Source organism: Hemiscyllium ocellatum, chromosome 39 (genome assembly GCF_020745735.1).
Source record: "Hemiscyllium ocellatum isolate sHemOce1 chromosome 39, sHemOce1.pat.X.cur, whole genome shotgun sequence".
NCBI classification, from domain to species: Eukaryota; Metazoa; Chordata; class Chondrichthyes; order Orectolobiformes; family Hemiscylliidae; genus Hemiscyllium; species Hemiscyllium ocellatum.
In genome coordinates this window covers 38,481,352-38,496,129 of record NC_083439.1, presented here as the reverse complement: position 1 = coordinate 38,496,129, position 14,778 = coordinate 38,481,352, and the positions used below count along the sequence as shown (strand labels likewise).

At 43.7% G+C, this 14,778-nt stretch overlaps 1 protein-coding gene across 2 annotated transcripts in view; it reads left to right on the top strand.

Annotated features, from left to right (window-relative positions):
• Window positions 1–14,778, top strand: part of adamts17 (ADAM metallopeptidase with thrombospondin type 1 motif, 17) — a 692,427-nt gene that overhangs the window by 433,682 nt on the left and 243,967 nt on the right. For both annotated transcript variants that reach the window (XM_060853375.1, XM_060853373.1), the window contains one exon: window positions 6,682–6,802. In XM_060853375.1, the coding sequence (XP_060709358.1) occupies window positions 6,682–6,802 (121 nt within the window). The remainder of the gene's footprint in view (window positions 1–6,681; window positions 6,803–14,778) is intronic.

The following is a 14,778-nucleotide window of genomic DNA, read 5'->3' as shown; positions in this document are numbered from 1 at the left end:
CACAAATAGCTACATTGGGATACAAATGCAGTTACTTGGAACATTAGCCTGGGTCTCTGGATTATTAGTTGAAAATGTGTTGCTGGTTAAAGCACAGCAGGTCAGGCAGCATCCAAGGAATAGGAAATTCGACGTTTCGGGCATAAGCCCTTCATCAGGAATGAGGAGAGAGTGCCAGGCAGGCTAAGATAAAAGGTAGGGAGGAGGGACTTGGGGGAGGGGCGATGGAGATGTGATAGGTGGAAGGAGGTCAAGGTGAGGGTGATAGGCCGGAGTGGGGTGGGGGCGGAGAGGTTAGGAAGAAGATTGCAGGTTGGGAGGGCGGTGCTGTGTTGAGGGAACCGACTGAGACAAGGTGGGGGGAGGGGAAATGAGGAAACTGGAGAAATCCGAGTTCATCCCTTGTGGTTGGAGGGTTCCCAGGCGGAAGATGAGGTGTTCTTCCTCCAACCGTCGTGTTGTTATGTTTTGCCGGTGGAGGAGTCCAAGGTCGTGTTGTTATGTTTTGCCAGTGGAGGAGTCCAAGGTCGTGTTGTTATGTTTTGCCAGTGGAGGAGTCCAAGCCGCACCAACCAGTACCCTTCCACTGACACCCTCCTTCGACTGACTGAACTGGTCCTCACCCTGAATAACTTCTCTTTTCAATCCTCCCATTTCCTCCAAACTAAAGGAGTTGCCATGGGCACCCGCATGGGCCCCAGCTATGCCTGTCTCTTCGTAGGATATGTGGAACAGTCCATCTTCCGCAACCACACTGGCACCACCCCCCACCTTTTCCTCCGCTACATCGATGACTGTATCGGCGCTGCCTCGTGCTCCCACGAGGAGGTTGAACAGTTCGTCAACTTTACTAACACCTTCCATCCCGACCTGAAATTCACCTGGACTGTCTCAGACTCCTCCCTCCCCTTCCTAGACCTTTCCATTTCTATCTCAGGTGACCGACTCAACACAGACATCTACTATAAACCGACTGACTCCCACAGCTATCTGGACTACACCTCCTCCCACCCTGCCCCCTGTAAAAACTCTATCCCATATTCCCAATTCCTTTGTCTCCGCCGCATCTGCTCCCAGGAGGACCAGTTCCAACACCGCACAGCCCAGATGGCCTCCTTCTTTAAGGACCACAGATTCCCCCCAAATGTGATCGACGATGCCCTCCACCGCATCTCCTCCACTTCCCGCTCCTCCGCCCTTGAGCTCCGCCCCTCCAACCGCCACCAAGACAGAACCCCACTGGTTCTCACCTACCACCCCACCAACCTCCGTATACAGCGTATCATCCGCCGTCATTTCCGCCACCTCCAAACGGACCCCACCACCAGGGATATATTTCCCTCCCCTCCCCTATCAGCGTTCTGCAAAGACCACTCCCTTCGTGACTCCCTCGTCAGGTCCACACCCCCCACCAACCCAACCTCCACTCCCGGCACCTTCCCCTGCAACGGCAGGAAATGTAAAACTTGCGCCCACACCTCCTCCCTCACTTCCCTCCAAGGCCCCAAGGGATCCTTCCATATCCGCCACAAGTTCACCTGTACCTCCACACACATCATCTATTGCATCCGCTGCACCCGATGTGGCCTCCTCTACATTGGGGAGACGGGCCGCTTACTTGCGGAACGCTTCAGAGAACATCTCAGGGGCGCCCGGACCAACCAACCCAACCACCGCGTGGGTGCCTGGGAACCCTCCAACCACAAGGGATGAACTCGGATTTCTCCAGTTTCCTCATTTCCCCTCCCCCCACCTTGTCTCAGTCGGTTCCCTCAACTCAGCACCGCCCTCCCAACCTGCAATTTTCTTCCTGACCTCTCCGCCCCCACTCCACTCCGGCCTATCACCCTCACCTTGACCTCCTTCCACCTATCACATCTCCATCGCCCCTCCCCCAAGTCCCTCCTCCCTACCTTTTATCTTAGCCTGCCTGGCACTCTCTCCTCATTCCTGATGAAGGGCTTATGCCCGAAACGTCGAATTTCCTATTCCTTGGATGCTGCCTGACCTGCTGTGCTTTAACCAGCAACACATTTTCAACTGTGATCTGCAGACCTCATTTTTTACTCTCTGGATTATTAGTCCAACGACTTTCCCACTGCTTCACCATCTCACAAAAGGTGAACTCAATAATGTTCCATCAGCTTTATAGACTGTAAGTGGAAAGTAAGAGGTGTAGTGGGTACTGTTAAGGATAAAGCGAGCATCATATTAGTTCAGCGGTTAGCACTGCTGCCTCACAGTGCCAGAGATCCAAGGTTTGATTCCATTTTGTGACTGTGTGTGTGTGGGGTTTGCGTGTTCTCCCTGTGAGTGTCTGGGCTCTGATTTTCTCCCACAGTCCAGTTGGATTGGCCATGCTAAATTGCCCATAGTGTTCTGGGATGTGTAGGTTAGGTGGATTAACCATCAAGAAACTGAGAGTCTGGAAACCAGTCTCTAGGAATGTTTTTGACTCTTAAATGACTTCTGAAATGGTCTAGCAAATCATTCTGTTGTATTACAATCATTAAAGTGTAGAGAAAAGATTGAAACTGGATGGATCACCAAGAATTAACTGAGACTGGGAAATGAAACTGGGAATCCCAGCTCTGAAGTCAACCATGCAAAATCTTCTTTCATCACGCTTGAGGGCTTATACCAAAATTGGTAGTGCTGTCTCACAGACGAGACAAGCCACAGTTTCCTGTTGTCATCCTTTTAGAATCCTACCTTATAGATTTTGTTCCAGATTCCACCATTATTATCCCATAATATATTTGTCCCACCTGCAGGTGGCAGTACGGTGGTGTACAGTCAAGAGGAAATTGTCCTGGGTGTCTTCAACTTTAATTCAGGATCCCATAAAGACCCATGGCATTTGAGTAAAAGATGGGCAAGGAAACCTACTGATGATCACCACCGTGACTGATGAATCAGTAATCCTCCATGTCAAATGCCACTTGGAGAAGGACCAAGAGAGATGAGGGCAGAGAATGTACTCTGGGTGTGATTTCAAAGTCTATCACCAGAAGTGCCTGGGTAGTACCACTACTGACCAAGCTGGTTGTCCTGTAAGACACAGTCATTAGATTGGCTTTGTGACAGATGGTGAAGAAACCAAGGGGGACAAACATGCATGCCCTGTACTCGAACTGCCTGCTGCAGATTCATCTGTCTATGACAGTACCAATAGCAGTGACAATCACAGTGATTGTAGAGATGACGTCCTGTCTTCATATTGAGGTAGACTTCTATTTTGTTGTGTGTCACCATGTTAAATGAGTTAGGTTTCACACATAACCAGCAATTCAAAACTTGAGTATTTATCTCGTACTTTAGGCTATCATCAGCAGCAGAATCATGCTTCAAAACAATCTGCAACCTTATGTCACTCATTCTACAATTACCATCAACCTGGGAAATCATCCCTGGTTCAGTGAAGAGTGCAGGAGAACACGGCTGGTGCAGCACCAGGCATCCCTAAAAATGAGGTGTCAACCTGGTAAAGCTAGAATGCGGAACAACGTGAACATCAAACAAGCAATAGGCAGGCACACAACCAACAGATCAGATCTAAGCTCTGCAATCCTGTTGTGAATGGTGGTGGACAATTCAACAATTCAGGAGGAGGATACAACAAATGTCACTTGTCTCCATTCTTAATTATAAAAGAGTCCAGCATATCATTGCAAAAGATAAGGTTGAAGTGCTTTGAAGGAATGGATTCCAAAAACTGTCAACTCTGAGTGGAAAAAGGTGGTTCCTCATCTCTGTCTTAAATGGGTGACCCCTTATTTTTCAACTATCATCCCTAGTTCTACATTCTGTCACAAGAGAAAACATCCTTTCGCCATCCACTTGGTCAAATCCCCTCAGGATCTCATATGTTTCAATTAAGTCATTGCTGATTCATCTCAACGCAAGGGAATACAGACCTTACCTGTCTAGCCTTCCCTCATGATGCAGTTGGCTCATTTCAGTTATTAATCTTGTAAATCTTCTCTTAACTGCTTCCAAAGCATTAAAATCCTTCCATAAGTACAGTGACTAGTATGAGACACAGTTTTCCAGATGCAGTCTCATTATTGCCCTGTTTATCTGAAGATAACCTTCCTACTCCTGTATTCAATTCCCACTCACAAAAAAAAACATTCAATCAGCTTTCCTCATAATTTGCTGTACCTACCTACTAACCTACAGTGATTCATACATTAGGACACCCAGAACTTTGCATGTCGGAGGTCTGCAACCTCTCGCAATGTAGAAAGTGAAAGGACATATTTGAGAGTGTGGTTAGCAAAGAACCTGGGATCTTGGGGTTCCATTACCAAAGCAATGACTACGAAAGTGGGGAAGTTACAGTAAATCTTTATAACACTGTGGCTAAACCCCACTTGATGAAAACAATAAAGGAAGAAAATAAGGGTCCTTGATAAGGTGCAGCAGAGATTTATAGCTCCTGGAATAGAGGATTTTAGTTACACGGTTAGGGTGGAGAAGTTGGAGTTATTTCCTTGAAGCAAAGGAGATTGAGTGAAAATTAGATAAAGATGGTACAAGATTATGACACATTTAGATAAAATAGACAGACAATCCTAAACCATTCTTATTAGCTCATATAGGAAGGACTTGGAGGACACAGATTGAAGTGGAAAGAGATGCAGGGTGATTTTGAGGAGAACCTTTTTACAAAGTGTGTTGTTACAAGCTGGAACCTACCTCCTACAAGGTTGGAAGATTTCAAAATGAAATTGAAGTGTCACTTGACTGAAATAAACTTAGCCAGGGACAGATGTGGGCCTGACTGGATTGCTCCATGGAATGCCATGGACTCAATTGGCCAAATGGCTTCCTTCAGTGCAGAAAATGGCCATAAGTTAAATAATCATATAATCTGTTTCGGTGGTGCTGCTTAAGGGATAAATATTGATTAGGAAACCAGAGAGAGAGCATCCCTGCACTCCTCTAACTAATGTCACAGGATCTTCTATATCTACCTGAAAAGTCTCATCTGAAAGACAACATCTTTGACAGTGAGGTACTCACTTTGTACTGTTGTTGAGTGTCAGCCTGGAATTTGACTTCAGATGTCCAGAGTGGAAGTTGAACCCATAATCTTCCCCCAATCCTGAGGTGAGGGTGTTACCAATGAGTCATCACTGACAAATCAACTTTCAGGATCTTCTGTGAAATTAATTTGGGGTAGTCTCAATTCTTTTTCTAAATAAGCAGATATTTGTACCACCAAGCAATCTGTAAATTAGCATTTTGATGGACCACAAGATAGTTAGTGAAAGAAGTGAACAAAATTTCTTCCAGGTACAGGAGAGACTGTTCTGAGTAATGAGCTCATTGGATAGAATGAGAGAGCTTTGCTCATCACCTTGGGAAAGCTTAATGTTGATGCTGGACCAGCTCTTAAATGCATCATTAAAAATAAATCAGATTGATGTTGAAAACAGCTGTCAAAAAAAAATCTTGCTCCTTCCTACTGAGCTGTTCAGTATGGACATGCCCAAGTGTGTGTGAAATAGCTGTAATGTAACAGTCTGAATCTGCTCCAAACAGATATGTCCTTCACTCTGGTAAACATCTTGCTGATTATTGGACTTCATTTTACTGCTCAAGTGCTGACCTAATTATCTTAGGTTATGTACATTGATTGTATGGAGCATTTATGGAAGCCAGGCTAATTATTTTCATTTATTTCAATACATCATGATGAAATATAATTCTAGATTCAGTCAGTAATAAAATTTATGTTTAAAGGACATTATACTATTTTGTGTTATGTTTGAATTTTGGGATTGGAAATAATGTTGCGGAGAAGGCTTTGAATACATGTTTGAGCCAGTCGTCTTTTTTGTGTTGAAACAGGATGCCATAAGAACGGTATGTCATCTTTTTATAAACTGAAATCTGCACTGTTTACCTTTCTCCTCTTTAATAAAGGATACAGTGGAAATGCATCACCCTGCACCCATAGAATTTGAACCAGAGGCTAATGGACGATAATGGGCTTGGCTCAAAACCACAGGCATTTATGTACTTTACTGGAACCAATTGAATGGAATTTGTCTGCTTGGGAAGATTTAGGAAATGCTTAGAACTCTTTGAAATAACTTTGTGTGGGGCTATTTCTTTTTAAGTGAGTTTTTGTATGGTACAAATGTCTAATAACTAGAAATCAACGATAATTCAGAGAGGGAAATAATCCTTCTATTTCGTAACTGTGAAGTCTTTGTCATTGGTGCAAGATGTCAGTTTTACCCTATGGCTATGAATTTTTTTATGCATTCTTATCTCCACAACCAGGCTCTCTTCTTATAGACTTGAGTGAACTGAGTTGAGATTTACAAATCCAGTCACCCCAAGAAAAATCACTCAGGTGTTTCAGTGCATTTGTGACATTTCTGTAAAACTGATAAAGTTGCCTGACATGCGTAGTAGCAGGAGTTGATGCTTTATAAAATAAATCAGTTTTTGTCTGAACTTTATTTTTGCCTGGTCAGATTCTGTTCTGCTAAATAACAGTGAGGCTAGGACAGTATTATGGGTCACATGCCCCATTGTAATCAAGTATTCTGTTCATAAAAAGGTCAAGATATCCGGAAACAGCACCAGGAGATTGCCTGTAATTAAATCTCACTGTGTTTTATTATGGAACCAATAATGCAGACACCTATTTGTTATTAACAGAAGATTGGCTGTGATGGAATCATTGGCTCAGCAGCCAAAGAGGACCGCTGTGGTATGTGTAACGGTGATGACAAGTCCTGCGAAATCATCAAAGGAGATTTCAATCAAAGCCGAGGAATGGGTGAGGCCAAATGACAGAGGCTCCTATAGCCAGCTTTTTATCTTCTTTTTGAAAATTTGACATAAAAGGGCTGTGTTTTTAAAATCCTAAGCATAATAAGGTGAAAACTGTTTGGATAACAGCAAATGTTTAAGATTAATTGAGACCACAGGCTGTTTGGGAATTGTTTCCTCAGCAGATCAAACCGTTTTTGGTTTGTTTTTTGAATATCAAACCTTTCGTGTAGCTTAAAATTCTTACTAACTGAATTAACTGTGATCATCATATTAGATTTCTAAAATTGCAGCTAGTTTTCCTATTCACAGGTGGAGCAGAGCTGAATTTGCAGGAATTTCAGAAAGGATAATGGGCTGGAGTTTTCCAAATGGGCAGACCAGGTTCTGATTTGCACTTTTATGGTAGTCAGGAGCCTGAGATGAGACAGTGTCTTCCTGGCTCTCCAAACACATCCAAGAGATGGTTTTGGGCATCTTAAACACAGGACAGAGATGAGGGCTCCACAGCATTGCCCCTAGGGCTTGTATGTGGCCGTTCAGGAACAACAACAGTAGCCCAGCAAAATGTTAGTTTCCCCCTTCCTGCAAAAAGGTTTTGCTGGCCCTTGAGTTCTGGCTTTGAATGTCCTGAACCAATAACAGATGAAAGCACACCTGTGCAAATGGAACATCTGGAATACTGACAGTGTTCGGTGCAATGCTTGGAATTTTACCTGCCTTTTGGACATAAGCCAGGTCAGAGGTATGGTGGTAAAATATTGGTTGAAGGCATCAAGAGGGAAGCCTAATGTTTTCTCATCACCAGAAAAATATTCCAAGAAGGGGAAATGGCAGTGGGTTGACTCTCTGATGACTGGAAACAATGTGCAAATAATAGTGGTATTTTCGCAGGACTGTTAATCCAGAGACTCAGGAAATGTTATGGGGACCTGTGTTCAAATCCTGCCATGGTAGATGGTGGAATTCGAATTAAATAAATATCTGGAATCTAGAATTTAATGATGACCGTGAATGCATTGCCAAATGTCAGGAAAAAACCCCCCTAGCTCGGGCGGCACAGTGGTTAGCACTGCTGCTTCACAGCGCCAGAGACCTGGGTTCAATTCCCGCCTCAGGCGACTGACTGTGTGGAGTTTGCACGTTCTCCCCGTGTCTGCATAGGTTTCCTCCGGGTGCTCTGGTTTCCTCCCACAGTCCAAAGATGTGTGGGTCAGGTGAATTGGCCATGCTAAATTGCCCGTAGTGTTAGGTAAGGGGTAAATGTAGAGGTATTGGTGGATTGCGCTTCAGCGGGTCAGTGTGGACTTGTTGGGCCAAAGGGCCTGTTTCCACACTGTAAGTAATCTAATCTAATCTTACTAATGTCCTTTAGGGAAAGAAACTGCCAACCTTACCTCGTCTTGCGTACAGGTGACTCCAGACCCACTGCAATGTGGTTGACTCTTAACTGCCCTCTGGGCAATTAGTGATAGGCAATACATGCTGGCCTAGCCAGCAACGCTGTCACCGCATGAATGAATTTTAAAAGAAATTGAGTCATTGACTGTGCTTAAGACTCAGATAGGTTAGGAGGAAAAGGCAGGCAGATGAAGTTGAGAAACACATGTGATTGTCAGCTGCTCTCTGGACAATTAGGGATGGGCAATAAATGCTGCCTCGCCAGTCACTGTCTCATCTCATCTTGTTACAGAATAAATAAAAAAAAGGCATGATCAAACGTGGGGCAGCCTCATTGGGCCATATAGCCTAATTCTGCTCCTATATCTTATGGTCTTATTACGTATTAAGATCATTTGATAACATAGCTGTCATTTTACTAGGGCTAAGATGGCTTCTGGAAAAGGGAGAGATGGGTTGGAGGTGTCCCCTTTGCTGCCATCTTGAATGCTGAGACTGCGGTGAGCACCCCTCAAGTTACTGGGCACTGCCTGGCATCTCAATGGGATACTTCTGTCTCTTACCTTGCAGCCTCAACAGCAGCTACCCTTCTCTATTGCAGAGCTGATTGTTTGACAGTCTTTGCAATTTTGCTGCTCATTGCTGCAGATTCGAGTTCATTTTGCCCTCATGTCCAAACTTCACTCTTGCCTGTGTGACGATGCTGCTCCTTTAACAATATCAAGCTGTCCTTGGCCCTTTATTCAGAGAGGTCATAAAAGCAGCAATTCTGAAAGGTCTAAGTTTGAGGGGTGTAGTACCAATTTGTTGATAGCTAACAGATACTGCATCAGCAAAAGGCTTTCGAGTTTTAAAAAAAACACATGTACAATGAAAGGGGAGTGGCCAGTTCTCCCAGTTCAGCTTCTCTCCCGATGTCTGCATGGGTTTCTTCCCACAGTCCAAAGATGCCCATGTTTCAGTAAGGCCTTTGATAGGTTCCCACATAGTAGGCTCCTCTAGCAGATGGAATCCAGATGGAGCCAGCAAATTGGATTCACAATGGCTTGATGATAGAAAGAGGGTAATAGTGGAAGATGCGTGTCAGACTGGAGGTCTGTGACTAGTGGAGTGCCTCAGGGGACAGTGCTTGGCCCATTGCTGTTTGTTATCTATATCACTGATTTGGATGAGCATGTACAAGGCATGATTGGTAAGTTTGCTGATGACACTAGAATAGGCAGTATCATGGAGAGTGAGGAAGGTTCTCAGAAATTGTGGCAGGACCTTGATCAGCTGGGGAAGTGGGCTGAGGAATGACAAATGAAATTTAAAATAAATGTGTGGGTGTTGCACTTTGGAAAGTCAAATCAGGTAGGAGTTTCATGGTGAATGGTAGGGCCTTAAGGCGTGTAGTGAAATAGAGGGACCTTGGAGTTCAGGTTCATAGTTCTCTGAAAGTGGAGTCACAGGTAGACAGGGCGGTGAAGAAGGCTTTTGGCACATCAGTCAGGACACTGAATATAGAAATTGGGAAGTTATATCGCAGTACAGGATATTGGTGAGGCTGCATTTGGAGAATTGTGTTCAGTTTTGGGCATCTTGCTATAGAAAGGATGTTATTAAACTGGAAAGGGTGCAGAAGAAATTTACCAGGATGTTGCCAAGAATCAAAGGTTTGAGTTATAGGGAGAAGTTGGACAAGCTAGGACTTTTTTTTAGAGCATAGGAGACTGAGGGGGGATCTTGTATAAGATCCAGAGAGGCTTGGATAGGGTGTATGCACTCATTCTTTTGCCCAGGGTTGGGGAATCGAGGACTAGAGGGCATCAATTTAAGGTTAGCGGTGATAAAATAAAAGGGAAACTGAGGGGAACCGGGTGGTATGCATATGAATTGAGCTGCCAGCAGAAGTGGTTGGGGGGTATATTAACAACATTTAAAAAGCACTTGGACAAATACATGGTTAGGAAAGGTTCAGAAAGATATGAGCCAAGTGCAGGAAAATGGGGTTACCGTGGATGGACATTTTGGTTGGTGTGGACCGGTTTGGGCTGAAGGGCCTGTCTCTGTGCTGTAGGACTCTACGAATCTATGCTAGGTGAATTGGTCATGAGAGGTGCAGGGTTTCAGGGATAGGCTAAAGGGGTGAGTCTGGGTGAGATGCTCTTCATAGAGTCGGTGTGAACTTGGGCTGAATGGCCAGTTTCCATACTGTAGGAATTCTATGGACTGAAATGGATTGAGGATGATCAGCCATGATCATAATGATTGGTGATGCTGGCTCGAAGGACAGATTGGCCTACTCATGTACCTTTTGTCTATTGAAATGCTCTATGGTAAGCAGGCATAGACGTGGAAATCGAATATTCACCTTCTGTAGTGTAAATAATACAAATGGATTAACCAAAAAAGTACTTCCAATTGTCAGTTGGTGTGGCTTTCTGCATGACGCAACAGTTGGATTTCATGGGGTAGCTTGGAAATTTTGCAGACACACTCAAATGTTATCTTCTGGCATGAAGGGGGCAGATAGGAGACACAAATGCTGTCCCATCCTAGAACCAAGCTGGTTTATCTTATTATATACGGCCCAGTGAATCTGTATTTAATCTCGAATTGTACTCCCAAACACAATCCACTTACTTCACATCTCTGTTCCCTGCAAAATTCTGGGTCCTTGAAGTATTTTCCAATCTATATGCAATATATCATGTCTTCTAAATTTATAACATTTACCTGTGTTTGTGATGGAGGTGCCTGGATGTGGAGTAGATCTTTATAAGTTTGGAAATGAGAGACTGTTGTCAATAAAAGTGACAGCCAAGCTCTTGCGCTGCCAATAAAAAAAACTGGATGATGACACTAACAAGGATCCAGTTACTGATCACACATTGGACCATTTTCCCTACCATTGACATCAAGATAATTGCTCCATGATTTCTCTCTTCAGGGATCAAAAGTATTTTTTAAGAAATCAAAAGAACTGCAGGTGCAGTAAATCAGAACCAGAAATTACTGAAAAAGCTCAACAGTTCTGGCAGCATCAGTGAAGAGAGATGACCCTTTCTCAGAACCCCCAGAAATTACTTTGCCCTTTTTAAAGGGTATGTAAGCTGTTCTAGAATTTCAGGAATTCTGAATGACTTAGGATGCGTGGATTGGAAAAATAGGCTTCAAGGGGAGAACACAAATGATATGTGGAGATTGTTCAAGGAACAGCTAATGGGTGTCCTTGATAAGTATGTACCAGTCAGGCAGGGAGTAAAGGGTCTTGTGAGGGAGCCGTGGTTTAATAAGGAATTGGAATCCCTTGTGAAAGGGAAGAGGGCAGCCTATATAAAGATGAGGCGTGAAGGTTCAGTTGGGGCGATTGCGAGTTATAAGGTAGCCAGGAAAGATCTAAAGAGAGAGCTAACAGCAGCGAGAAGGGGACATGAAAAGTCCTTAGTTGGTAAGATTAGGGAAAACCCAAAGGCTTTCTATAGGTATGTCAGGAATAAAAGGATGACTAGGGTAGGTATCGGTCCAGTCAAGGATAGTAGTGGGAAGTTGTGCGTGGAGGTGAAGGAGATTGGAGAGACACTAAATCAATACTTTTCGTCAGTATTCACTCAGGAACAGGACACTGTTGCTGATGTGAATATTGAGTCACAAGTGATTAGAATGGATGACCTTGAGGTATGTAGGGAAGAGGTCCGGGGAATACTGGAAAGGATGAAAATAGATAAGTTCCCTGGGCCTGATGGCATTTATCCTAGGATCCTCTGGGAAGCTAGGGAGGAGATAGCGGAGCCATTGGCCTTGATTTTTATGTCGTCATTGTCTACGGGAATAGTGCCAGAAGACTGGAGGATAGCGAATATAGTCCCCTTGTTCAAGAAGGGGAGTAGGGATAGCCCTAGTAACTATAGGCCAGTGAGTCTCACTTCTGTTGTGGGCAAAGTCTTAGAGAGAATTGTAAGGGATAGGATTTATGAACATCTGGATAGGAATAATGTGATCAAGGATAGTCAGCATGGTTTTGTGAAGGGCAGGTCGTGCCTCACAAACCTTATTGAGTTCTTTGAGAAGGTGACCAAAGAAGTGGACGAGGGTAAAGCAGTAGATGTGGTGTATATGGATTTTAGCAAGGCGTTCGATAAGGTACCCCATGGCAGGCTAATGCAAAAACTACGGAGGTATGGCATTGAGGGTGCATTAGAGGTTTGAATTAGGAATTGGCTGGCTGGAAGGAGACAGAGGGTAGTGGTTGATGGTATAGGTTCATCTTGGAGTGCAGTTACTAGCGGTGTTCCACAAGGATCTGTTTTGGGATCATTGTTGTTTGTCATTTTTATAAATGACCTAGAGGAGGGGCTTGAAGGCTGGGTGAGCAAGTTTGTGGATGACACGAAAGTCGGTGGAGTTGTGGACAGCGAAGAAGGATGTGGCAGGTTACAGCGGGATATAGATAAGTTGCAGAGCTGGGCAGAAAGGTGGCAAATGGAGTTCAATGTAGCGAAGTGTGAAGTCATTCACTTTGGTAGTAGTAACAAGAAGATGGCTTACTGGGCTAATGGTAGGCTACTTGGTAGTGTGGATGAGCAGAGGGATCTTGGTGTCCATGTACACAGATCTCTGAAAGTTGCCACCCAGATAAATTGTGCTGTGAAGAAGGCATATGGTGTACTGGGCTTTATTGGTAGAGGAATTGAGTTCCGGAGTCCTGAGGTCATGTTGCAGTTGTATAAGACTCTGGTGCGGCCTCATCTGGAGTATTGTGTGCAGTTTTGGTCGCCATACTATAGGAAGGACGTGGATGCATTGGAACGAGTGCAGAGGAGGTTTACCAGGATGTTGCCTGGCATGGTAGGATGATCGTATGAGGAAAGGCTGAGGCACTTGGGGCTGTTCTCATTGGAGAAAAGAAGGTTTAGGGGAGATTTGATAGAAGTGTACAAGATGATTAGGGGTTTAGATAGGGTTGACAGTGAGAACCTTTTTCCGCTAATGGAGTCAGCTGTTACTAGGGGATACAGCTTTAAATTAAGGGGTGGTAGGTATAGGACAGATGTTAGGGGTAGATTCTTTACTCAGCGGGTTGTGAGTTCATGGAATGCCCTGCCAGGAGCAGTGGTGGACTCTCCCTCTTTATGGTCATTTAAGCGGGCATTGGATAAGCATATGGAGGTTATTGGGCTAGTGTAGGTTAGGTAGGCTTCGGTCGGTGCAACATCGAGGGCTGAAGGGCCTGTACTGCGCTGTATTTTTCTGTGTTCAATGAATGTTCAAAACTAATGTCCCTACAGCCACCTCTTAAGTTAGGGTACAGTTCACCAAGGGGATTTGTCAACTTTCCCAATAATCCCATTAATTTATTTGTATTTCATAAGAACTTAGGCACTGGGAAGCAGTTGAGCCCCTCAAGATTACTCAGTCATATGATATAATAACAGTTGATTTCATCTTGGCCTCAACTCCAGTTTCCTGATTTCTGCATGCTCTCCAATTCTCTTCAACCCATTACTAATTAAAAATCTGTCTTTAGCTCCTCTTTAAACGTACTCAATATTTCTCCATACTTTTGCTATAATTTATTAAGTGTCTCAGTCACATAAGATCCTTCACTGCTGTTTCTGGTATTTTCCTTTCTGACGTTTACTATGTTCCTAAATGGTGCTATGAAGCGAAGGTCCATCACCCTCACCCACCTCTCCCCCCCCTCCCCCACCCCGAAACTGAAACAGCCAGAGAGGCTGGCCTCATCTCATAACTATTAAAAGAAGTGTGAATAATAATATAACCTATCTCCAATCTGTTATAAAGGAGGGATTAAATTAAATTAAATTCTTTCACTCACTCTATAACCAACAAGTAACAATTTATTTATCCAACTCCAACAGTGAACAAATTAACAGAACCACTAACAAACCAAACAATTCCCCACTAACTACTAACTTTTCCCTAATAAAATGTCTTCCAGAATGCTCTGCACCATCTCTACTGATCTTTTTTCAGGAATACCTGTCTCTATCAAATTCTTATGTCAGGAGTACAGCGAAGAGTGTTGCTGTACCTTTAGTCAGATGATTACTCTGAGAACTGACAAACTTAATCTCTTCAGATGGCAGTTTGTGCTCTGTCAATTTTCAAATGCCCTCTTTTATACCCTTGATGACCTATTAACATTGGTTCTAGGTTGTCAAAACCATCAGATTTAAATTTAATTGGTCCTTAGTCTCCGCATGCTTGATATAAATTAATTGGCTAAATTTTAAAATCTATTGTCTTGATAAAACTGCTGCTTTGCCTGCTGCTAGCCTTTTGCTACGAATATTTCAATTTGAGCAGCTGAAAGCTGACAAGCTGTTGCCCACAGAAATTCATTTTTAAATTTCCGAGTATAGAAAAAAAATCTTTTAAAAGGGATCATGCAGTCTGCATCCCCCCCTTCCGCCCCCCAATCATTTTACAAACATCAAATTTGAACATTCTGCCTTCCAATCCACAAGTGCTCTGCCCAGTAGGAAGAATGAGGGTAGGCAATATAAACTAAATTATACCATTTTACAGAAAGTGCAGAAGCAAAGTATTTGCAGGTGCAGGTACATAAATCTGTGA